The sequence below is a fragment of the Candoia aspera genome, chromosome 2 (assembly GCF_035149785.1).
Source record: "Candoia aspera isolate rCanAsp1 chromosome 2, rCanAsp1.hap2, whole genome shotgun sequence".
Lineage (NCBI taxonomy): Eukaryota > Metazoa > Chordata > Lepidosauria > Squamata > Boidae > Candoia > Candoia aspera.
Genome location: NC_086154.1, coordinates 250,029,273 through 250,055,194, shown reverse-complemented (window position 1 = coordinate 250,055,194; position 25,922 = coordinate 250,029,273). Strand labels below are relative to the sequence as shown.

Sequence of the window (25,922 nt, the reverse complement as noted above, 5' to 3'; positions counted from 1 at the left end):
GCATGTACCTTTGCAAAATTACAAATTTCACCAAAATTTCCTAAGAATAACTTATTTATTCAAATAATGTTCTGATTTACTTAGATGGTTTAATCTGAAAACAAATACAGCAGTGCTCTTCAAAAGCATACAAGAGTTGGCAATTACATTTTCAAAGTTTCTGTGCAAAACTGTACATTTCACCAGCAAATGAATTGTACTTGTAGTTAAGAGAATTCTGCAATTATTGACTTTCTAGCAGGGTTTTACATATATGTGTGTGCGCGCGCCTTTGGGTAGTCCTGGCATCTGGTGACTTCCTGGACAAGTCCCTGCAGTTTTCTTGGCAAAGTTTTTCAGAAGTGGTTTGCCATTGCCTCCTTCCTAGGGCTGAGAGTGTGTGACTGGCCCAAGGTCACCCAGCTGGCTCCGTGCCCAAGGCAGGACTAGAACTCACAGCCCCTCAGTTTCTAGCCTGGTGCCTTAACCACTACACCTACTTGGCTCTCTTCTATCAGCTTTACTACTGTATGTCAAAGTTACTAAGTTCAAGTTTAACATCACTCTTTTAAAATCCTGCTGCAGTATGCATCAATTCATAATGCCTATATAAACAATTTTGTGAAAACTAAGAACATCAATGCTGCAATCTCAAATTGTTCTCAAAAATATTTTTGATTGCTGCCATAATAAAAAAGATGGGCAGATCATAAAATGTGCATGATATCCCTACTGAACTTCAAAATGGGATTAGAAATGTTTAGGGCTATAGATGTGTGAAAATGCAAGTTATGGGGTAACAACCTTTCACAAGTACAGGCAGTCCTTGACTTACAACCATTCGTTTAACGACAGTCCAAATTTACGATGGGCTTAAAATGGGTGCTTTACGGCCTGCAAAGCACTTCCAAGCATTGCAAAACATTGCACCTCCCCAGTCACATGATCGCATTTCGGGCACTTGGCAACCGGTTCACATTTATGACCAGTTGCAACATCCTGTGGTCATGTGATCATATTTTGTGACTTTATTCCATTTTCTGGCAAAAAACACCCATTGGGGAAGCTGGATTCGCTTAATGACTGTGGTGATTTGCTTAACGACCCGTGATTCACTTTTAACCATGGTGATTTGCTTAATGACTGCCGTAAAAATGGTAGTAGAATTGGGTCAGGTCACGTGGTGACTCATGACTGCAATGACTTATGATACAAATTCCAGTCCCAATTGTGGTTGTAAGTCGAGGACTACCTGTCTGTGCATTTTATGTATTTGTTGGGACCACAAGAAACCTTATATTGGAATCTGTCCACTCTTAGTGAAGGTAAAATCTGTAATTGCTGGGATATTAATTCCAGTGTAACAATGCTTCCGAGTACAGCTTTATCCCCTCTGAACACAAGATACAATACCACCAATTGCTTCAATATTTTAATTCTTGGCTGGGTAGATTCACATTACGTCAAAAGAAAATATAGATGTTTCTCTACAAGATCTGCATCCTAACCCAAATATATTCCAAAGAAAAACAACTCAACAGAATCCACAAACCCTTGAGTAGTAGGTCATTTTTACAGCATACATTTGGTTTTTATTTGTCCAAGGCACCTGTAAAAATATTATCCATTCTGAAACAGAATGGATAATGGCCCTTTTGAGTGATTTTGGTTGATAAAAATAAGTCTGCTTACTTGTCCTCAATTGTGTGTTGCAGAAAGGTATTTTGCAGTTACATGTTTTTAAACACTTGATGGAAAACTTCCAGTTTGTAAATCCTAACATAATGCTATCAATATCTTCAAAGGGAGAGAATTGCATAGATTTGTTCTGTTTCTCAAAATTGCAAACAACGCCTTCAACATATGTAATACTGGATAGAGTGGACATTGCTTGCTTTTTAATATTTTAAGTTTAGAGGAATTTGAACACTTAACGATATTCAAAACCTATTCAATTATAATTTCCACATGCATAAAAATGAAGTTTCAAGTCAACACTACAAGGACAAAATGCTGGGCAGAGTAAATTCACATTTGCTGTTCTGGAACTGCCTTAAGAAGGATTACATAATAAAGGTGGGTAAGACATAAGAATACTTGCAGATTAAGAACAATACTGGTTCAGTAAAAACAGGAGAACAAGCTTGAATTTTTTTAACAATGCCATCAGTATTGCCAACAATATTCCTGGCTTTGGAGAAGACCATACCACTTCGAACAATTCAATGCAAGGTCTGCGTGATTTATAACGTTCAATGAATACATTTTGAAGATCGCTGCTATACCATATTCTCCCAAGTCAGGTGAATTTCAAGATCATGCAAGCTAGGATCTCTTCGTTGAAGAGAGATTAAAGAACACTTTTACAAAAGTATGATCAATGTGAATACAAAGAACTGTATCAAAACATGCTAGAAAGAGCTTCTTCCCTCCTATCTTTTTCTACACAGAAAAATTGCATCTTTAAGAATTGAGCTGTTCTACAAACTCCTTTGTTCAATACCCCTGCTGATCACTTTTTCTGCAAGCCTATTTTTATAAAGTTGGATTGATGATATTAAACCGCTTCTCATCTATCACTGCCCACAAGGTTAAATGTCTTTTTTTGCAATCTCTTAAAACTCTAAAGGGGAATGCAGTTTCAGAACCACATTGCCTGCCTGCCTGCCTGCCTCCCTTCCCCTCTGAGACATAAAACAAATATTTTACCGCAAGTCTTTCTGCCTTCCACAATCTCCCCAAATAAGAATGTAAAAACAGGTGTGAGAAATACTCCTGTCCCAAGACCCTACCTGGGATGTATTTTGACAATCAAGTAAAGGCATATTTCATCCATCCATCTCTCCTGGAAGTTCCAAGACAGAATTTGCCTCCTTTCTGCCTTGGAGTATGTCAGTTTTATAGCATCGTAATCCAGAATTCAGTGTACTTGGTTAAAAAAAACTCAATAATTTAAAATACTGAAGCATTTTAAACACTAGGGTTTCCCTCCTCTGCAACTAGTGCAATGCTTTCCATGCACCTCTGGAATGCACAATAGAGTGGCCATCAAAAGAACTTCTTTGCTGCTGCTTCTTGCTGACTCCTGCAGACACAAAAGAAAGACAAACCCATTAGCTCAAATGACTTTCGAAAGCTTTTTGTCTGTCTCAACAAGGCAGTGACTCTTTCAGATCCAAGAATGCTCTGGAATTCAGAGGAGGAGGTAGGGCAACCTGGCCTGGTCCCAACATAAGCTTCTTGGGCTGAACATGGCCTTCTTTGCACTTTAATCTGAAATAATTAAGCTCTCTACACTGTTCAAGATCTCAAAACCAACTCAGGCCATTATTGAAATAAGTTTAATGATTACTTCAGATGGGTTACAGTAAAGTGATTGACAGAAGCAGAACCACTTGGACCAATATTATTTCCCACAAAATACCTTTTAGTGAGAAACTAATACTTAAATTAGAATGATATACAAGGAATGCACTCTATCCATTTTGGGTTGCAAAAGGGAAATGCCCCACCAAAGGAATTGGAAGGGACAGTGCTTAATTCTTCCTTGCAGCTGTTTGTAAAAATGCTTTTAGTTGCATTACACATTTCTACTTTACTCTTTCCTCAAGGGACATAAGGCAGCTTATTTAATATTTTGTCCCAGTTTTATTCATGTAACAATTCTGTAATGAAGGCCATGCTGAGAAAGACTTGCTTCTTTGCCAGGACTTGAATCCAGACAGCCCTGGATCCAATCCAGCTCCTACATCATTTCAGCTTATTCCTGAAGTTCAACCCCCACCCCAACCAGCAGTTCCTCCCAATTTTGACCCCACATTTTAAAACCCATGAAAGGAGGGGAGGGGAGGGGAGGGGAGGGGAGAACGGTTAGAGGAAAACCACTAAGCATTTCCATGACAAGAAAAGACGTGCATTCCACTGCTTAGAATCTTGTCCACTGGTGCTCTAGTCTAAAATATATTGATCATCATCAACCTTTTTGGGGCAATTAACTTGGCTCTAGAATAAGAAAAAAGTTGGCTGGACAATTTTGAATGCTGACAACGAGGGAAAGATCAAAGACACTCACTCTGCTACTGCAAGGCAGCTTACTTTGACGTTTTGGGAAACCTGACTTAGAGCAGGGATCACTTCTCTATGGCCCCCCCTCCCTATTTCGTAGCCATCTGAGATCCCCAAGATCCCATTGCTAAACAGTGGTGACAAATCCCCAAATGGGGGCCCAGCTTTCTGCTGAGTCTTGATGAGAAGCAACACAACCACAGCATGTTAAGCCTCTAGTAAACCGTAAACTCCTAACAACTTTTTTAAAAAAATACTCCTCCACCCCCCATTCCTCCAGGGTCAAAAGGTTGAGAAAGGCTGATAAGACTATACAGAATATAGTACTAAACACTACAAGAATACAGTACTCTACAATATGGAATAGAGCGCAAGCATGACGACGGTAAAAGCTATGACACCATCAATGGGGTGAATTATATAATTTGCATAGTGATGTCAAGACCTGTCTGCTGTCACCTACTCCTTTGTACACCCCCTTGTGAATGCAGGTTCCAAAAGGCTGTTAAAGTGCGCAGGAACCCAGCATTTCCTCAACGAGGGAGGGTTTCTGTATCTCCTGAGTGAAGAAGGGTTCCTGTTGTAAGTGCCACAAAACCCCAAGAGTGAGATTTGAATCTTTAGCAAAAAGACCAAAAGAGATCCTTAAACATGCGACAATGCGTACATGAATTACACTTCTTTTTCAAATGCACTTCCGAAAATTCCACAGCAAAGACTCTTCAGACACACAGTCATGGCGACAGCGTATCTGTGCCAAGGCACCAGCACATTAACTCCACTGATGCCAGGGAAAAGCAGCATCTCCCCGTTGTGTCTTTTTTAAAATTCAGTTTTATGTCTTTCATCAGCTTTTAGTATTTGCTTAGCACAGTCAGATCTCATTTCTGAGCCCCCCCAGTCAGTTCCATTCCTCAAGAGTCATCCCTGTTCGCAATGTTATGTGGAAGACCGAACTTACCTGTACATGATGTAACCAATGAACAGTAGCGTCTGCACAGCTACGAATATAAAGAAGTGTGTTGTAGATAAACACGATGGAAATTGTGGCAACTCTGGACATTTGGGTTTGTCGTTCAATGGCTAAAAAAACAAGCAAGATGATGCAATGGTTTTTCAACAAGCAGAATCTAAGAGCATATTCAGATTTGTTTTGACTGTTCTGCATGCATGCTTTAAAATACATTGTGTGTGTTTTTTTAATACCCTGTGTAAGAAAAGGCCAAGTAGTACCTTTGGAGTACCACTACAGTGCTGATTCCCAATCTCCCCATCTCTAGTATTGCTGCTGCTGCTTCTCATTTCCCAGGAAAAGCTGATGAGTCAGTAAGTGGAGAATTTGTTTTATCAGTGTTTGGCCCCACCACAAAAGGCCAGGAAAGGGCCTTTATACAGAGATGCAACAGCAGATGATAAATCTCAGCCACTGCCCTGTGATGTGAGCTTCTGTCATTGGCCCAAGATCGATCGTTAAAGATGCCAATTTATCAAGCTGTAGACATGCTTCTCGTGAGGCCAAAAGGATTTAACAGATTTACCATAAAAAACCAACACAAGCTTGAAATTATTGTGGGCAGCTTTTTTTTCAGGCCAAGGGCTTTTGAGGCGGGTGATAAGAACTACACTCCAAGCACAGGCTGGAACAAGGCAAAGAAACACTTAAGGCCAGAATAAAGCCTACATTTAGCTTTAATTTAAGATAATTAAATAAACTGAGGTGAGTACTCCCCCATGTATTAACATTTTCTCCCTTCTGGTAGATTAGAAATTATAATTTAACATCAAGTACAGTTAGTCCTCACTTAATGACCCTATAACTGGGACCGGCAACTTTGTCGCTAAGCGACACGTCACATGACTACTCTGCTTAGGGACGGCAGTTCCCACAACCCCAGTTGTCGTCGTTGAGTGAATCCCACCTGGTCATTAAGCAAGGACCCACCCAGATCCAAGCCATTCTTGGAAGAAGGTAAGGGACTGCCTCCACTACAACTCCCTCTATCCACCTATCTCCCCCCATCTCTGCCCTTTTGGCCGCCTGCCTACCCACTGCCACCAGCTGCCCCCACTGCACAGCCCTGCCCACCGCGGCTGTGCCCGCTGCACTGCGTGCCATACTGTACCGGCTGGGGCCTTCTTTCGAAGGGCTTTCTTTTGTGCCAGGGCAGCCAGGGCCTTCTCTTGACCTGCCCAGGCCCTCCATTTGCGCCTCATGAAGGGCCTCCGCTTGTGCCCTGCCCAGGGCCTTCTTTCCAGCACATGAAAGAAGGCCCCGGCTGCACCGGAACAAAAGAAGTACCCTTCTAGCCGGGTCCTTCTTTCGCACACCAGCTGGGTCCTTCTTTCACGAAAGAAGGCCCTGGGCAGGGCATGAACGGAAGCCCTTAGTGAGGCACAAATGGAGGCCCTGGCCCGAGGGAAGCCCCGGCTGCACCGGTGCTAAAGAAGGCAGCACAAGAGAAGGCCCCAGCTGGTACAGCAGCAGTGCATGGTGCGGCAGTGCCGGGGACAGCTGGCGACAGTGGGTAGGCGGGTGGCCAAATGGGGGCGGGCCCGAATTTTATGTGACTGTGGGGGCGCTGCAATGGCCAGACTTCAAGGACCGGTCGTAAGTCCTTTCATTCAGCGCCATCATAACTTTGAACAGTCGCTGAACAGAGGAACGTTCAGCAAGGACTACCTGCATTGGAGGGGCTCCAGGGGTGTTCCCTGGAACTTCTGGGAGTCACATACTAAGTTTCCTTCATGAAAAAATAGTTCAGTTGTTCTCAACCTGGCTCCCATATGGAGGGTGGAGCTTGTTATCTGATTACTATTAAATACAAATACTGAGTTTCTCCTGACCAGTTTATGTGGAAGTCCTTCCTCACACTCCAATGTATGGAAACATACGGGCCCAGGAAGTAGACTCATGGGGGCATCCACAGAGATCAGAAAAGTCAAGACCCAACTGCAGCCATGTGATCAAAGCCCTGCCCCATTTTTGTGTGGAGTGCATTTAAAAGGGGGCAGGGCTTTGCAGCTGCAGCCATCATCATGTTGACATTTTTGGATGCCTCTCCCCCCCAAAAGCAGGACACAAATAGGAATAGGTACCATATTCCTCTGGACTAAATGCTCAATGTCCCTCTTTACGACATGGAGATGCTCCTTAATGTCATTGAAATGCTGTGTTGTTTCATAGATCCCACCAGCAGAACCAGGGTGCTGAATGCCACTGACTAGCCGCAGAGTTTCCCCCATGGAATTTCTGGAAAGAGAGGCAAGAATGCTCACATCGGATATGATATTTGATGCACCTGAACTTTTAAAATAATCATATGGCAAACACAATGTTGCAAACTAATTTAGGTTAGTTTTGATTTGTCAAGAGTGTTAAAACATGGGTGCTGTTGAACGTGGCAGAAAACAGAGGAAAGTTCTATAAATTTGATAAAAGGTAACTTGCTTGGGTACACTGGAAAAGCAGTCCATGAACTATTAATATTGGGAAATTATGGCTCATAACTCTTGCACAATGGTCCCAAGAAAATTTCTAACAAGTTATTAGAGGATTTAATTCCCCATATCCCCCCCTCCACAACTGAGAATGGGAGAAACACAAGCAGTTCAACTGCAAGCTTTTCCTTGTGTGACATGCCCACTAAAGAACTGTGAAATCACTGCCCAGAAAGTCCTCACTTAACCTCCGGAACGTAAGGTCTGCACACTTGGAGGAAAAAGGTAATACGCACTCCCTGACTATAGCCATAGAACACTCTGAAACTAGTACAAAACAGGTGCAGGAACTGTTTTGGATGAGCACTCCAAAACACAGCAGCTCAGGAACCATCTTTTCTTCTGCAAGAAACTCAGAAGTTACAGGTAGTCCTCACTTAACAACTATTCGTTTAGTGACCGTTCAGACTTACAACATTGAAAAAAACAACTTACAACTAGTTCTCACACTTATGACCAACAGAGCATCCTCGCGGTCATGTGATCACGATTTGGATGCTTGGCAACTGGTTCTCATTTATGACCACTGCAGCATCCCGTGGTCATGTGATTGCCACGTTCAACCTTCCTGGCCGGCTTCTGGCAGGTAAAATCCATCGGGAACTGCGTGATTTGCTTAACAACCATGTGGCTCGCTTAACACTCACAGTGATTTGCTTAACTGCTGCAAAAAGGCTCATAAAATCAGGTCAGATTCACTTAATGACTGCTTCATTTAGCAACCAAAATTCCGGTCTCAATTGTAGTAATTAGGCGAGGACTACCTGTAGTCAAATCCTTATCTCAATCTCTCCTCCAGCTTCAATAAACCTCATTCCACAATTGTTCTGCTGCAAAGATGGTAGACTGCACAGGGTCATATCCTCCTTTCACTGCGTCACACATAAGTTACTGACCTGTTTACCCAACCACTGCAGTAAGGACCTCAAATGTACTTGCTATACTGTTAACACCAAGAGTTATTCAGAAAAAAACTTAGATAGATGGACCATCTAAGAATAAACAGAAAGCTTGGAGATTCAATGAGCAGCACTAAGAAAAAACTCTGGGTTTTCTTTGGAGCTGTACTTATCGGGATAGTTCATGCCTCAACAAAAGTTTTGCATAATAATGTGAAACCTCTACTGGACACCAACTGGGATGCCATGTCTTTCACACATGTATCCTTACTTCATTTCACCAACTTGTCTCAGGACCTCTTCTTGAGTTTTTACGACACTGTCAAGTTCTAACTGGGAGACCTAATTTTTTTTAAAAAAGAAACAGAGAATTGAATAGCACTGTTAGTGAAAAGGACAAAACTGGCAAAATAGAGAATTGTGACATGTGAAAATATGCACCAACAGTATACCTGCCCTTGATGGCCAGGGACATTTGCCCCTCTTTTGGAAATTTCTTCCGTTACTGCAGAGACGTATCTTCTCTGTTCATCCAGAATCATATCTAATTGCCTGTTGAGTTGTTTTATTTCCAGATGAATTCGATTTTGGCCTTCAAAGATCTGCCTCAGCTCACGATCACTCACCGTCTCAAAGAGGTCATCCGCTTAAAGGAAAACAGGTGGGACAGTCTGGTTATGCGTTCCTCAAATGGTCCCAACATAACCCCATTTAAATGTATACTTAACTACTTGCTGTATTTCGATGTGAATTTAATTGAGAAGATGTTCTCAGTAAGACACACAACTCAGGAGGAAGTACAAAGGCTGTTCAGAGTAGGAACTGTCCACTTGTGATGTTTAATTAATAGCACAGTCCTATATACGTCTGTCCCTGAAGTAAATCCCATTTATGAATCTCAGCGAAGTTAACAGGACTTACACCCAAGCGAGTGGATGAAGAATTTCAGTCTCAAAGGAGGGGTGAGTTTTAGAGGGCAAAGTGTGGGGTGGGGGAATCTGATGGAACTACTGATCATGGCAAACAACCTGGACTCTTCTAATCTTTTAGGAGTACCCTTAAACCAGTTTTAAGATGCTGTATAATAAAAAGAGGGAATAAAGTCACAAACTCGCCAAGGTAGAGAAGTGCAACTTCTGTGGGTTTGAAGGCTGCACTAGATTCTGCATGACATGTTAAAGGCCACAATCCAGAAATGGGCAAAGCCAGAACCCATTTTCAGAAAGGGGTTTTAAAGGAATGAAACAGTGGTCTTAAGGATTTGCAAACTTTAAGGCACCTCTATCTATCTATCTATCTATCTATCTATCTATCTATCTATCTATCTATCTATCTATCTATCTATCTACCTACCTACCTACCTACCTACCTACCTACTCATCAAATTTAATCACCGCCCATCTCCCCCAAAAGAGGGACTCCTAATTTCCTAAACCCCCGTCTCCTCAAAACCCCACACCTCTCCGGTCCTCTTCACTCCTGTGGAGGAGAGAGGGCTTTGGAAGCAACAAAAAAGATACTATTCGGCTGTATGCAGTTCTCCTGCTGTACAGTTTACCTGCCTGGGCTAGAGGAACTGCCAACCGTAGCAGACACTGAATGCACTGCAAGCCAAAGGTCATCACTTCTTCATGTTCCATCTGAATTCTACTGTGAGAATGACAGAACTACAGGACCCTCTAGCCATTCTCACATGGACAGTCTAGCAAAGCATCTTGTTTGCCAACAGATCAGAATGAATGCCTCCTTAGAAAAGCAACTCTTTCAATTAAGACATGGTCTTCTACATCAAGCCCATCACTTGACTACTCACTTGGCTGGCCTTGCATGTCAGGATGCTCTTTCTGAAATTCCTCCTTCCTTTTGTCCAACTCTTGCTGGAAATGCTCAAATTCTTCTTGATATTTCTCTTTGTCCTTTTCAGCAATCTCTGTATCTGGTGGAGGCTGTGAAATCAGTTTTGAGTAAAAAAAAAAAGCATTCTAAAATTTGACAAGCACTATTGGCATCAGGCACTTTGAGTTAACATTCTGGTGCACCCAAGGAACAGTTCAAAGAAGCTGAACTGGCTCATATGGCCTACCTGATTCCCTTTATGTAAGGGGAATTATGGGGCTGTATTTACTGATTCTTACCTCTTATTTCCTGCCAAGCTTTACCCCACCACATGTTACATGAGAAAAGTCTGAAGCAGGGTGCCTGCTTTACCCATGTAGACTCCGCCATGCAATTCCAGAATCAGGCTTCTACATGCACGAGAAGCCCATGTGCACAGAAAGGCTTCCCACTTCTGACCTGCCCTTTCAGTGCAAAGAAGAAGGAAGGGCCAGCAAGGAGATGAAACAATGGGGAGGGCTATGTGTGAGTATAGCTCCATTCCCCTCCTTCTCTGAACCTAATTGTGTGATGATTAATGGCTGAATGAAGCTAATGCACTCCTGGGCAATTCCTAGTTCTAACTTCTGTTTTTGAAACCCTAGAGACCCTTCCAATCTTCTAAGTTTCCATGGCACAATTAATGAAAACTGAAGGGCCACAAAACCTATACTGTAAGTCCATGATGCCATTAAAAATCTGTAATTATTTATTTTATTTATTTATTTATTACTCAAATTTAGCCACTGCCCATCTCCCCCAGAAGAGGGACTCTGGGCGGTTTACAATAAAATCCCACACGAAACATAAACATTAAAATCACATAAAACAATTATGGTAAAACACAATAAATAAATAAAATCCAAGAGAGACGTAAAATCCAGGCTGGTGGGAGGGACTCTAGGGTACGAGCCATCCCCAAGAATGGTTATTCACCTTCCCGCCCCAGGCGAGACGGCAGAACCAGGTCTTCAGGGCCTTCTGGAAGGTCAGGAGTGAAGGGGCCTGCCTCACCTCCGGGGGCAAGATATTCCAGAGAGCGGGGGCCACCACAGAGAAGGCCCGCTTCCTGGACCCCGCCAGATGAAATTCTCTTATAGACGGGGTCCGTAACATGCCCTCTCTGGATGATCAGGTGGGGCGGGCTGATGTAATGGGGATGAGACAGTCCCTCAGGTAACCTGGCCCCATGCCATGTAGGGCTTTAAAGGTAATAACCAACACCTTGAATTGGACCCAGAAGCAAACTGGCACCCAGTGCAGCTCGCACAGCAACGGTGTTATATGTGCCCACCTAGGGGCACCAAAAATAGCCCGCGCAGCTGCATTTTGGACCAGCTAAAGCTTCCGGATACTCTTCAAGGGTAGCCCCATGTAGAGCGCATTGCAGTAGTGTATATGGGAGATAACCAGGGCGTGAGTGACTGTTCGGAGGGCTTCACGATCCAGGAACGGGCATAACTGATGCAAAACCCGAAGTTGCGCAAAGGCCCTCCTGGCCACGACTGCCACCTGCTCTTTGAGCAGGAGTCGTGAGTCCAGGAGAACTGCCAGATTATGCACTGAGTCTGTCTGGGCAGTGCCACCCCATCCAGAACTAAAGATGACAGTTTCCCGGAAGATGAAGCCCCATCAATCCACAGCCACTCCGTCTTACCAGGGTTCAGTTGAAGCCTGTTGTTCCCCATCCAGACCCCCACAGCCCCCAGGCACCGAGAAAGGGCAGTCACTGCATCACTCACCTCACCCAGGATAGAGATGTATAATTGGGTATCATCAGCATACTGATGATACCTCAACCTGTGGTGACGGATGATCTCATCCAGTGGTTTCATGTAGACGTTAAACAAGAGAGGAGAGAGAACCGAACCCTGCGGCACCCCACAATGGAGGGGTCGAGGGTCGGATCTCTCCTCTCCTATCACCACTGACTGGGACCGGCCCTGGAGGAAGGAGGTGAACCAGCGCAGAACTACGCCGCCCACCCCCAACTCCCTGAGCTGTCCCAAAAGGATACCATGGTTGATGGTATCGAAAGCCCAACCACACGTCACCTCCTGAGCTGCCTTCACCAGCCAGGAGGGGCATGGATCTAAATAACAGGTGGTGGCATTCACAATCCGGAGGATCCTGTCCACTTCCTTGGGTCCAACCGGATCAAACTGCTCCCAGATAACAAGGCTAAAATGTCCCCTTGGTATCTCCACAGACCCTGCTTCACGCATGGAGTCCAACTTAGACCGGATCCGAGTGATTTTATCCTGCAGATGCTCAGAAAACTCTTCCGCACGGCCCTGTAGGTGGGTCACTGGGCCCACCTTCCCCAAAAGGGTACGTGTGATCTTAAACAGGGCCGTCGGACGGCAATCTGAGGATGCAGTAAGAGCGGAGAAATACTGCCGTTTCGCCGCTCTTACCGCCACAAGGTAGGACTTAATAGCGGCCCTAGCTTGTGTTCGGTCGGATTCGGTCTTTGTCTTCCTCCAGCGGCGCTCTAGGTGTCTCTTAAGCCTCTTCAAAACTCTCAGCTCCTCCGTGAACCACGGGGAGTGTCAGGTTGGATGGGGCAAGAGAGGCCGCACAGGCGCGATCCTGTCCAAGGCCCCGGCTGCTTCCCTGTTCCAGGCAGCAGCCAGGGAATTAGCCTGTTTTCTAATACATATTACTTTCCAAGAAGGTTATCTACCCTGCTGAAAGATTCAGCTTAATGGATTGACAACACAGCTGCAAACTCCTGTTCTGTTTAATTGTTCACTCTTCATAATCTTAGACGGAAGTCTCAAACACTGAAACAAAAGGAAAAAAACCTTTCCTTCCAAAAGCCACAGTGAGTATGCAAAATAAATATGTAATCCAAAGGTACCTACCGCCATTTTGCCAGGCTCTGTCAGCTGAAAAGTCAGGAATGACAAGACATCATGGTCATCTAGATATAAATTCAAAAACATGTCAAAACCATTTGTCTACATTATCCTAACTCAGCAGAATGACGTAGCAATGTAAAAGCCATCCCATTTCTCCTGCTATTTGGCTGGGAGCACAAAGGCCAACATGATACATTAAGAATGTCGGGTGCATGAATGTTTGCCTATGGCAAGAAGCACATCTTCGTTAACTGTGGACTTGTAAGATGGGATCCATCTCAAAGAACTGCAAGTAAACGTGAATGAACTTTCACTCTTCATTCTAGCAAGCTATGCTTTTCTAACCATGTGGGAGGAAATTTATGCCTGAAAATAGATACACTGCATTAACCAGTTGTGCTATTTATCTCAAGGTTGCATTGGACAAAAATCAGAAGGTAAGGTGGCAAAGGAGTTTCCTACAATTTTTGGTTCAATAAATAATTTGGAGGCCCCATACATCGATAAAAAAAATTGCTCAATCACAAGGGCAGGTTCCTGTTCACTGCACTTTTAAAAGTGAAATGCAAATACTCTCTTGGGCATCCAAAAGACCTTATGGTTTGGAACTCAGCCCTAGTGTTTCCCTTTCATTCCAGGAGTTAAGACAAATGCATGGCTGGGTTCCAAAGTACCAGTGCTGCTTTGGGCTTACATTCCTCTAAACCGCAGTCCTCTCCTACAAGTACATGGGACAATGAATTGGGCACTTTCAAAAACAGTCTGAGAGCCTTAAGGTTAATTGGGCAGTCTGCCACTGAAGGGAAAAGTGAATTCTCTTTCTGAGACTACCCGGTCCTTTGAACACACCTTCCATTTAGATTAGGGTGTGGCTGAAAAGGACACACACACCACTGTCTGCCTGGGATAAACAAGTGCCAAGATGATAATCATCTGACCCTGTACATTCAGTCCACTTAATTTCTTCTATCTGCTGCCATCCAGAAAGACAAGCATCTTCGTGCCATCTTTTTTTACAGATACTAAATCTGCAGGCATTTTGACTGTATATATCTACCCCAAGGAGGGAAATCATTTCTTGGAAAAATAATCAGGGCAGATGTAACCTGAGCAGTAAAATCACCTGCAAGACCACCGGTTGCTGCAGAGATCCCGAAGTATCCTTGAGGAGGCAGCACCATGTTTTCAACTTTGGCACAAAACTCGTAGTCTTCTCTGTCTGGGGTAAAGCCATTGTTTATTAATACCTTGGAGGAAAAGGGAGAGATACGAAGTCAACTGATACAGGGTTAGGCCAACCGTCTACCTACTTGATCTGTACTTCTCTAGCTCAATCAGTTGAGCTAGACAACTAAGACTTTTTCCCCCAGTCCTGTGACCTGAGATAATTTGAGCAGCAAGACCAAATTATATCAGTTAGACAAAGGACTTTTTAAATTATCATCCTCAGCAAGTGTGTTATTTTGAGTTATGTGAGAAATCCGTTTTGCCCTCAAAAATAATGTTTCTGTATCTTATGCTGTGTGTCTTGGAACTGAAAATACTATTTCACTCTTCATTAATTAGAGTTATTATCTCTTAAGCTCCAGTTGGTTGACAGTTCCTAGTTTATTCACACAAAAAGAACCTGGGAACCACTTGGCCACATGTTTTCAAGCCAGATGGTTAACATACCATATTTTCTTGTGCTGCAGAGGAACCCCAATTGCTTATCTCTCTGCCAAACTTTAAGCAACGGCAAAAATTATTCCACAAGATCTGATAGATCGTACCAGCTGTGCATACACTGTGACTGCTCAGCCTTCTCTCCCCACTTTCAGAAATATAATTTTAATCTCCTTTGGAGCCATGAATTCCTATTATTCAAAAACACATCATTAAATATACATACAGGGAAGTGTAATGAGAGCTGAGAGTACTTACAGTTAGCGTCTTCTGGTAGTACATAACCTTTGCTCGGACCGGATAAGGCTTGTTACGAAAATCTCTTTGACATGATGCCAATGCTTGTGTGGAACCGTCACTTTAAAAGAGAAGCATCTTATCAATACAAACTTAAAAGTCAGAATAATCCACATTGGAAAATAAAGACCCATGTAAATTAACATATGGCCCATCTAAATAAAACAAAATAGAAGCAGTCTATTCAAGGAATGAAGTACAAACTACACGGCCTCACCAAACAACACCTTAACCCACTAGTGAAATACTTAACTAGAATCTAAAACTTGGGTTAAGAGGAAGCCTGGTTATTGTTAACTGTGGCATGCACCAGTGCACAAGCATCATTAAGATGGCAGTTTTGAAACTGGAACCAGAAAGGGATTGGGGAACCACATGAAAAAACAAAACGAACTGGCAGTGATGGATAAACCTTGTGAAAAGACCATTACCCTACAATTACCAATCTGGGCAGCTGCAAGACTACAAGCACTGGGTGTGTGCTCAGTTGGGTTGCCAGTTCATGCTGAGGGCAGCAAAAGATTGGCGGGAGAAACTGCGACAATCCATGATGAGAAGGTGGTGATGTATGAGCTGAGGAGAAGGTAGAGCAGAGAACAGGGTGGCAAGGAGGAATCATTTTGAGTCAATACTTCAAGGAGTCTGATGGGAAGGATGAGAAAGTGGGATGGGAATTCACTTTGGAGACAAGTTGCAAAAAAGATCTAAGCTGCTATCTAGCATTTGCAGGCTGGACTGCTGGGGAAGGAGTCAGAAGGACTGGACTTCTACACCTGGACTAGGGACCAGGAAATGGACTTGCAAGCCAATTAAGTTGCTTATGCTTTGGTCACCTTGTGCGTGGACTACTGCAATGTGCATGGAGTATGGAGCTGCCCTTGAAAACCACCCAGAAGCTGCAGCTGGTCTAAAATGCAGCAACACGGGCAATTAAGGATATGCCACATCATGCCATGTAACATCTTTGCTTTGTAAACTATGCTGGTTCCCAGTAGGCTTCCAGTTAACCAAAGCTGTTGGTTATCACCAGCATAGGGACTGGCAATCTAAGGGGCCATCTGTCTTCCATAGTTTCTGCCCATCCTGTATCAGTAGGCAGAGTTGGCCTGCAGTAGGTTCCATCTATTTGTGTCATCTGATGGGACCTAGGAAACCAGCCTTATCTTTGCAGCATCTTCCCTCTGGAACAGCATTCTCCCTGAGATCTGTCTGGTCCCCAACCTGACCATGTTTAAAAGAGCCTTAAAATCTTGCTCTTCCTCCAGGTCTTGGGCTAGATGGGGTGGCAGGTCCTGCAGGCTGTATTGTTTATAGAATGAATGGCCTTTCTTGTTTCCAGTCACCTGTACCTTTTCTACTTCTACTTTTTAAAATAATGGCTTTATTACTGTACACCACCCAGAGCTGCTATGGAGTTGAGCAATTCAAAATTTAATAAATAAATAAAGCAGTGCTAATAGTTATGTTTCTGTGCAGTCAAGTTTATAATCTTCCAATCTTCCAGTCCTTAGAGACCATGGTATTTATTCTATCCACTCAACAAAAATGTAACAGACGGAAGTCATTTAAAAACGTTTCTCCCTTACGTAAGTTAAATATATAAATATTCTTTTTCCTCAGGAAAATCAAGATAGATCAGATGAAATACAACCTACTTTTGATGGTCATAATGGAGCTTGCCATTGTTGCCGACAATAATCACCACGGGGTTGTTTTTCTGAGAGGGAAGGAAATAAAAATCAGGATAAAGATAGGATCAGACATGAAGACTGAAAAACCAAGTATTTGATGCTTTTCCAGCAAAGTCTAGACATCTATTGAATTTAATTATGAAATTTAGATTGCAAAAAATCCAACACATTATTCTAGATTCTATACAATAATGAACTCTTGGTGTAGTGGACTTTACGTGTCATATCAGAAAATACACAAAGCAGTGACTTCCAGAGGAGGAAATGGTGGACTGAAGTTCATGGCACTGAGAATTGCAGAAAAGAACGAAGAGCCGGCAAGTAGACCAGCTCTTCGAACCTCTCTGGACGAGGAGAGGACTTGAGATCACCCACAAGTGCTCCAGACAGCTGCTCCTTGCGAGGAGATGCAAGAGAGTGGTCTCCGGCAGGTTTAGAGCTCTGGGAGACGAGGGAATACGCTCAAACTGCAGTTGGTGCCTTTGAAAGGACTCTGGGTTCATATACTTCCTTTTCTAATCACTTTTGGAAATTGCTTGTTAACTGCTTCAGCTATTAGAAACCTTTGGATCAACAAGTTTGACAGCACTGGGTGAGTTTCCCCTCAATCCTTAGAAAAAAAAGTTTTAACTACAAGTTTAAGAACTTAAAAAAAAATGGGGGGGGGGAATAAATGCCAACAAGATGATTAAAACTTTGACTTTAGAAAGTTACAAATAGACTAAGGGTCCAGATAAATTTGAAATAAGATTTTGAAATTAATTATAAACAATCCTTCCTGTGGGAAAAATGCTTTTGTTTTGAATTTTTTTTAAGAACATAGTAAGATTTTAAAAATTAAGTCACTAGAGGGAACTAAAGATACACATAAACTCGACTTAAAATTACAGAATGGAACAAAATATTGTAACATTGGACATACTGAAGAATATTTTTGAAAAATAAACTCAGAAGTTAATATTAATAGTGTCAACAGAGACATCTGCCTCTATGGAAAGATTCTCTAAAAGATGTCATGGAAGAGGAACAAGTTTCGCCTGACAAGATTGAGACTGAGTTGAAAGTCGATTTACAAATGACAGGCTACAAGAATGACATGAAAAAGATGTTACGCTGGACATATAAAAGAAACTGGCTGATATTTTAATAATTAAAAGGGATATACAAGCCATAAACCAAGAGCGTGATCTGGATAATTTTTTCTATATTGGCTTCACAAAAGAGACTTGTTAAAGCTTTGAAAAATTTTGTGAGAAGGGACAAAGAAAAAGTGAAAACAAATCAAGTTCTATGACATTATTTGAATGGACTAAAGATTAAGTGTTAGAAGTAAGGAATATAAAGTTGGTTTTATTTGATCAAGGTTAAAATGTTGTTATTTCTGGCAACCCTTAATGGACATTTGCTGACACCAGGACTGAAATGACAATGCTTTATGGATTTGTTTATAGATAAGAGATGGGATATGGGAAGAAGAAATCATTTGCTGTATTTTAAGAGGAGGTAATAAGTTACTAAAATTGTTTATACTTGTTGCGATAAAGGTTGGAAGTCACTTCTGTATATATTTCTTTTCTCTTTTTTTTACTATATTCTTACTTTTTTTCTTTCTGTTTCTTTCTGTTTTTTTTTCTTTCTTTGCACTTTTTACTTCCTTTCTACTCTTTTTTTCTTTTAGTTTGTATTAGTTTTTACTATCGCTATTCTAAATCTTTAAAAAAAGCAAGTACACAAAGCAGGAACTTCAAGCAATAGCATACTGTCTTCTCAAGTGGATAACAATAAAACCATTGTTGATAAATATGTAAACATCTAAGTAGAACTTAACACCTTAACAGGTAGCTACAGAAATCAAAGCCAAGGATTTTTCTAAAGGTTTAGTTCAACATCACCTTTCTAACAAACATTAGAGATGAAATTCTCTAGCTACAAATTACCTTTTCTGCCTTATCTGCTTGTGAGTAGCCACTCCAAAATGTAGCAGAATGCAGACCTTCTGAGAATTGATGAAATAAGAGAGAGCTTAAGCATTCCCAAGTATTAGCTAGCTCGTTTTTACTCTTGAAACTTCAGAAAGGATCCTAACATGAAGAACTAGCAGGGGTCACATTCAAAACAAATCTAGCCCTCATACAAAGGACCTCCCAATCCAGAGTGATTCCGCAGTGCTTACTATACAGAAAGGCCCTAATCCAGATTGGCTTCCTTATAATTATTCCATGGTAAGGATAGGTAAACCCTAATGTTCCATCGACAATCTGACTGTTCTGGGAGTGGTCTGGCGGTTTTCCAGAAGTTGATTCTCTGAACTGGAAACAGATTGTGGTGTCCTTGCAACAGACCCCTTTTGTCCAGAACACCATGATCCACTGTTGATTTGGAGAACTTACTTCTGGAAAACGTGCAGACTACCTTGGCAGGGCCCAGAGAAGAAATGGAATTTATCAGAGTTCTCTGGAATGTTCCATCCTGAAATTAATTTTTCCCAGCTCTAAGGCAAATATATTGTCATAAAATGTGACACTTTCCTAAAAGAAAAAGAGAGATACACAAAAGGCAAGCTGCTCCCCCTATGTCATACTGCTATCCCCATGAATCATGACCAGACCTTTAAAAAACCTGAATTACAGCTGAAACATCAAAAAATAATAAAATAAAATAAAATAAAATCACCCTTACTACAAACTCATATGCAGCTTGGAAAAGATGAGTCAAGTTGATGGAAGACAGATCTAAGAAACAATCTAAGTCAACCATGAGGATTTCAAGAATTTGTATATGTTATACCAGTGTTTCTCAACCTTGGAAACTTCAAGATGTGTGGACTTCAACTCCCACAATTCTCCAGCCAGCAAGGCTGGCTGGGGAATTCTAGGAATTGAAGTCCACACATTTTGAAGTTGCCAAGGTTGAGAAACACTGTGTTATATACACTGAGTACTGGTTGTTGGACAATAAGAATAGACAAAATTTGTTTCCTTTACACTGTCCTTGAAGGTTTCTTTCAGGCATCTGGAATGCACAGAACTGTATGAAATACTGTAGGCGTATATTCCCCTCTGCTCAGGTTCACACGTTGAGCTAAGCCATGGCTGATTTAACCATGGTTTACTGAATTAATTACAATGTCTAGATTTAGTGGGTATGGACTACTTATTTATTTTATTAGGTTTGGAAGGCTGCCTGACTCCCAAATGACTCTGGGCAGCTTACATAGTTAAAAAGAGAAAAAGATTTATCAGAAAATATGAATCCAGTCTATATCAATGCAAATGGCAAATATCCATATGAACAATAAACACCAAATCACAATGCCTCAAATCAGTTTCTCTTGTCGTGAGCAGCAAGTTCCTATTTGGCTCTAGCGTGTGAAAGAAATTAAGTTTATACTTTCTAATCTGTTAACATATACTAATCCTTAGAAATGGCTTCAGGAATCCAAATCTTTCTCATCTCTTACTTCTTTGAGAGGACATATAAAGATTTATGCTGAAAGCCTTATTGTGGCATTAAGAGAAAACTTATGAATCCAAGTGCCTATTAAAGCTGAGTGCTGTTTTCTGCAACTCTTTTCAACTTGCACGTTCAGCTAAGTGCAGGTCCTCGACCTTTTCTTGGAATAAGTACTGAATTCACTGAGATTTGCATCTGAGGAAACATGCACAAGAATTTGAATTTTCCCTTTCTAACCACCGTGAGTATCTGGATATCCATATTTTTTAAAGATTTTTTTTTATCCTGCCTTTATTATTTTTATAAATAATTCAAGGTGGGGAACATATCTAATGCTCCTTCCTCCTCCTATTTTCCCCACAACAACAACCCTGTAAGGTGAGTTGGGCTGAGAGAGAAGGACTAGCACAGTCACCCAGTTGGCATTCGTGCCTAAGATGGGACTAGAACTCACAGTCTCCTGGTTTCTAGCCTGGAGCCTTAAATTAACATAAAATAGAACCATACAAACTATTTAAAGTTCAACCCACAGCATATCCTTCAACGTCTTCTCACTCACCTTTGCATCGTTGTCAAAGGAGTCAAAGAAGATGCCAACACCATTCCAGTTATCTGCTGCGCCAAAAACCGGGCCATCTAATCCTTGCCCTTCGGTATACCAGACTGCCTGTTCAGACAAACACAAATCTAAATTATAGGTCCTCCGATTCATGCAACTGGCATGTTTGCGAAAGGCAGCTGGTATTACATACCAATCCATCAGCTCCTACTCTCCCTCTTCCGGTCACTCTGAAGGTCACTTCAATCTCCCAGTATTCAAATATAGATTTGCTTTTTGTCCACACAGATCCTCTTTGGCTTTTTAATGAAGGAGTTATTCTTATCTGATCAGCACTGGGGATAGCATCTAAAAAGGAAGTTCACTATTTTTAGTAATAATTTTTCAAAATCATACTTGTTAAAAGAATTACTTCCAAAAATACTGATCTCTTGCTCTAGAATCAATTTTGAAGAGCAGGGAATTGTCCCATTTGTATCTCGAGCACCCATCGTTTATGCTTCCACCAAGAAATTTCCATCTCTTTAAGCCAACAGAACTGGTGGCTCTTCAGCTATTGCTGAACTTCAGTTTGCAGAATATGACATCGTATGAAATGCTTGCAAGGTCTGCTGAAAGCTGAAGTTCATAATAATCCGGGAGGCTTCAGGTTCCCTACCACTACTTCAAAGTCTGCAAGAGTGAGAACATGCTTTGCATATACACCTTTGACCACAATGAACAAGGCTAATCATCAGGAGCTACAAAAGCATTTAAGATTTTAAAATCTGCTTTTCAGTTCAGAAATAGCTATTTTCCTAGGCATTTCCCAGGTTTCAAATTTAAGAGAGATTTCTGAGCTGGGAGGAGTGCTTTAGGAACCTGACGTCAGCTTTGCACGCTGTAAAACTGTAGGATCAGCCTTGTAAACATTAGGCCACTGGGCACATTTTAGATCTGGGATGGGGAAACACAAACAGCTAGTTTGTGGATACTATAGAGTGAGACCTGGAAAAAATCAGGCATATTCAACAACAACAATGTAGCATAATGCAGAGAGTCAGCGTAGCATAACAGAGAGCCAGTAGTGGTTAAGGTCTTGGACCTCGATTGGGAATATCCAGGTTCAAGTCCCACACGATCCTGGAGCTCAGTGGATGATTTGGGGTTGCTTGCTTCTCTCAAACTCATCACAATTAAACAGGATTAACAAGCAACACAGAATAAATAAGATACAGACATTCCTGTTTCATTCACATCAGTTAACTTCTGCATTTGTCTTGCAGAGACAGATATTCAGGATCACCTAGACCAGTGTTTCTGAACCCTGTCAACTTTAAGATGTGTGGACTTCAACTCCCAGAATTCCCCAGCCAACAAAGTTGACCTGCTGAGAAACACTGACAGAGACTAAAGGAACTTAGAACCTAATGCAAAGAAAGCCCTAGTCACATAATAGTGCAGTTCCTACTGTGCACAGCGGAGTCTGGAAAACAGACTTCACAGGATCAGTTTTCATAAATGAAATGCAGGCTAGCCATAGGTCATAATATGGATTTATATTACATTTTACAGGCTACACATACCAAATCTCGCTCCTCAGTTCCAATACTATATTCCAGTGTTAGGAAGCGTGCCAATAGGCAACAATTTGTGTAGTTGAGGAATCATTCTCCATGTTATTCAGAATTGTTTTTAAATATTGGCACAGCACTTTCTTAACTGTTCCTCCATTCTAATTTACAAGCCTGTTAGGTTAAATGCTAGCTTTTGTCCAGTAATTGGAGTTAATATTAAAGGTAATTTGTGTTGTGTTTCAAGTGTTGATTTAATCAGTGACAAAAAGTCAACATGCTCTTAAAGAAAAAAAGCCAACCCTAGAATCACGATCAAAAGTTCAAAAGCAGCAACCATTTATCAGCATCAGGTAAACAGTTTGCTATGGATCAGGATGGATAAACTATTTAAAAGTGTGGATGTGTACAGGGAATGGGTTTTGCTGGTCATTATGTAAAGCAGGGCAAGAAAGTCTCCCATTTGGTAAATAGTGACACATCACCATACAGCCACAGTTTATACTGGCTTGGATTCAGCTACACAGAATAGGAAACTGAATGATAAACATCATGAATTGACAGACAAAAAACTAAAGACATCAGCTTAGTTTTACATATTGGATGAACAAAAGATATTCAGTCATACTTTGATACTTGCACCCTGTATTATAATGGCATATGTGACCAAGTCACTCTTCAAAATCTGATCTTTAACCTCAAGACTAGATGAACTGAAGAAAAAGTGAAAGCATGTTATTATGTTGCAAAAGGCACAGGGATAGCATTTCAAATTTAGCCATCTTATATAATAAGAGTAATTTCAAAGTAGAGTGGGAAGAAATAAATGAATTCGATTCCCTGAAGAAACCAGGGGTCCAATGGACAGAATCTCTTATTGCAATACATTCACACCTCACCTAAATACCATATGATATGGCTTATTTCATATAATGAAAGATGATTATTAGTCACCTGCCTTGGAAAATAGCAGAATTCCTCATGGAAACAGTAAATAGCTGAAATAAAGTTACTCCACCAGCAGGCCCTGAAAACTTAAATGTATAACGCATTCTAATTTAACCACACCATGATTTTTGAAGGGTGAATGTATAATTACAATAAAACATTATAGTACCTGTGCCAATTACATTATGCCACAAAGAGAGAGGAGCCAAGAATGTCATCAGCCACTATAAAGGAAAGCTGTTAACAAAAGGGCTTGGAGATTTCTCTAAATATGGGAGATTTAGAAGAGTTTGGGTTCAGTGATTGAATTAATTTAGTTCCCTTAAGAAGGATGCAGGCTATTTTTAGATTTTTCAGTGACAATGTCAAATAAGTATAGAATTAGAAAGAGTAGCAGCAGGAGGGAGTCTACTTGCAGGGAGAAATGAAAAGAGTATCTGTGTAAATGTAGCACAGACAAGATATTTGAGGCTTCTCATTCCACTCATCTAACATGAGACCTCACAGAATCCACAGCAACAGAGACTATAATCACTTGAGCAGCAAGCGTGTACTCACCATATCATACGTAGCAGGAATCTGCTATTTTTGTACAGAGCAGTGTTTTCCAAACTTGGCAACTTTAAGCTGTGTGGATTTCACTCCCAGAATCCCATGCTGGCTGGGGAATTCTGGGAGTTGAAGTCCATACATCTTAAAGATCTCAAATTTGAAAAAAAACTGGTATAGAGTAATGCAGTCAATCTGGGTTTTATTTGAACACAAATATATTTGCACAGGAACTTGTTAACACTTTGTGTCCTACTTAGGTATCTCATTCTGGGTCAAGTAACCACTCTTCCTTTGCCAATTTCTACACTCAAAGAGAGGAAATTAGGTATTCAGAGGATGGAACTGCACTGGACAAGGCAACATGTTTGGGCTAAATGGTTCAAGAGCATGCACATTAAGAAAACTCTGCTGGATCAAATCTGTGTGCACCACGGGACTCTTTGCAATATTCATCCCTGACTGGGATTCCTGGAAAAGGATGCTTTATAACTCACTGCTATAAGTAGTCTGTCATTGGTCCCCCTTACCAACGTTTTGGAGCAGCCCAATACGAACAGCAAGGTAAGTACACGGAGGGGCAAAAGAATGGAAGAATACATACGTAGATGCGTATGAAAAAGGTCAATTCCTTTCCAGATTTATATTAAGGAGAGAAGAGGCAACAGCCCACAGGGGCTGGATGGCATATTCATAGATAAGACTACGGACCAATTTTCTGACACTCTCCTAAATCATTTCGACAAGTTTCTATCAAGGCTTGCAAGTGAAATCTCTTCCTTGACCTACAAGCCCGCCACGAGCCCCGGGTAAGCCGAGCTCAGCCGCAAACATGAACCAGCTGCGCTCTGCACATGCACAGAGGCGCTCTTCCCTTTCCGAGCTGTGTTCCAAGGCTAATCGCCGACCCTCAGAGCAGATTCCTGAGCCGATCACAGGGTCAAACGAAGCCCCGCTCCCCTCTTCGGGAATGACTGGTACTTACTGCCCGCATGCACCCAGAAGGGCACCGATCCGTCCGACTGCACCAAGTGCGGTCCCTTGAAGCTGTATTTGTATTCGAACCGCCGGTGAGGCCCCGCGGGAGTAGGAGCGTCGCCTTCCGCCTGGCCGGTGGCGTCTGCTGCGGGAAGCAAGCGGCTGCTTAGGCACAGGAGCGCGGCTACGAAGAGCCTCCTTGCGGCCGCCGCCGAGCCACCCCGCCGCATCCAGAGCGCCGCCATCTTGGACTCTGCTGCATGGAACCCGGCTGGGCCAACAGGGCGCTCGCTGATTGGCCCTGGCGCCAGAAGGGCGGTGCGTCCCCCGGCCAAAGGGCAAAGAGCACGGCAGCTTGCTCGCAGAGGGCGTGTCGTCCTCGGCCCTCCCCCTTCAAGCCCCGCCCAGAAAGCGAGCCAAGTGGGCGGGACCGGCGGAGCGGTCATTTCGGACTTGGTTGCGGCGGGCGCTCCGTATCTTTTCCGCGCTGAAAGAAACGTTTCCATGATAATTAATTAATAAGCATTAACTACTGTAAAACAGTTTTCACCATGCATGTGGCAGCTGCGGGGAGGGTCGATCGGCAAAATAAAGTGTGGGTGGCTCGCTTCTCTTAACTGGCGTGGGCCCATCATACCCGCCAGCAGCATCGTGTGGGGTGGGGAGTGATGGGAGTTGTAGTCCTTGGCCTCTGAAAAGCGGCCGGTCCAGGTGGAAGGTCTAAGCCAAAATCCTGTCAGGAGAAAAGGAAAGGTAACCTGAATACATGCTAACTAACTCAGCTTATGGTATCAAAATCCACCCAAAAGAATGAAATGGTTTAATGGAAGTGGGAGGAGAACATCCAAACGTAAAGCAAGTATATTCAGTGCTGTCCTAGATGCCTTCACTTTAGAAGAAAAAATGGCTTTATTTTCCGTGTAGGATTGGTTGTACGTGGGGTTTTGGAGGGGGCCTGATGGTTTTGCTTCATTTTAGTTGCTTCATTAAATGAAGATTAGGATGACACATATAAAATCTTTGTATTTTGATGGTCTTCCACTGGGAAT

General features: G+C 42.2%; 1 protein-coding gene across 1 annotated transcript; it reads right to left on the bottom strand.

Annotated features, from left to right (window-relative positions):
- Positions 1-1,398: 1,398 nt before the first annotated feature.
- Positions 1,399-25,148, bottom strand: LMAN1 (lectin, mannose binding 1). The gene is made up of 13 exons (XM_063295780.1): positions 24,881-25,148; positions 21,039-21,193; positions 20,846-20,953; positions 16,798-16,859; positions 15,104-15,203; positions 14,304-14,427; positions 13,184-13,242; positions 10,255-10,387; positions 8,894-9,087; positions 8,713-8,783; positions 7,141-7,294; positions 5,006-5,127; positions 1,399-3,064 (listed from the first exon to the last, which is right to left on the bottom strand). The coding sequence occupies exons 1-13, from the start codon at positions 25,116-25,118 to the stop codon at positions 3,028-3,030; spliced, it is 1,557 nt and encodes a 518-aa protein (XP_063151850.1). The 5' UTR covers positions 25,119-25,148; the 3' UTR covers positions 1,399-3,027.
- Between the last annotated feature and the right edge of the window lie 774 nt (positions 25,149-25,922).

Coding starts and splice junctions, on each gene's coding strand:
- LMAN1 (XM_063295780.1), bottom strand. CDS start 25,118: ATGGCGGCGCTCTGGATGCGGCGGGGTGGCTCGGCGGCGGCCGCAAGG. Junction 15,204..16,797: donor CTCCATTATGACCATCAAAA/GTAGGTTGTATT, acceptor TCTCTTTTAAAG/TGACGGTTCCACACAAGCAT. Junction 5,128..7,140: donor ATTTAGTCCAGAGGAATATG/GTACCTATTCCT, acceptor TTGTTTTTTTAG/CCATTGAACGACAAACCCAA.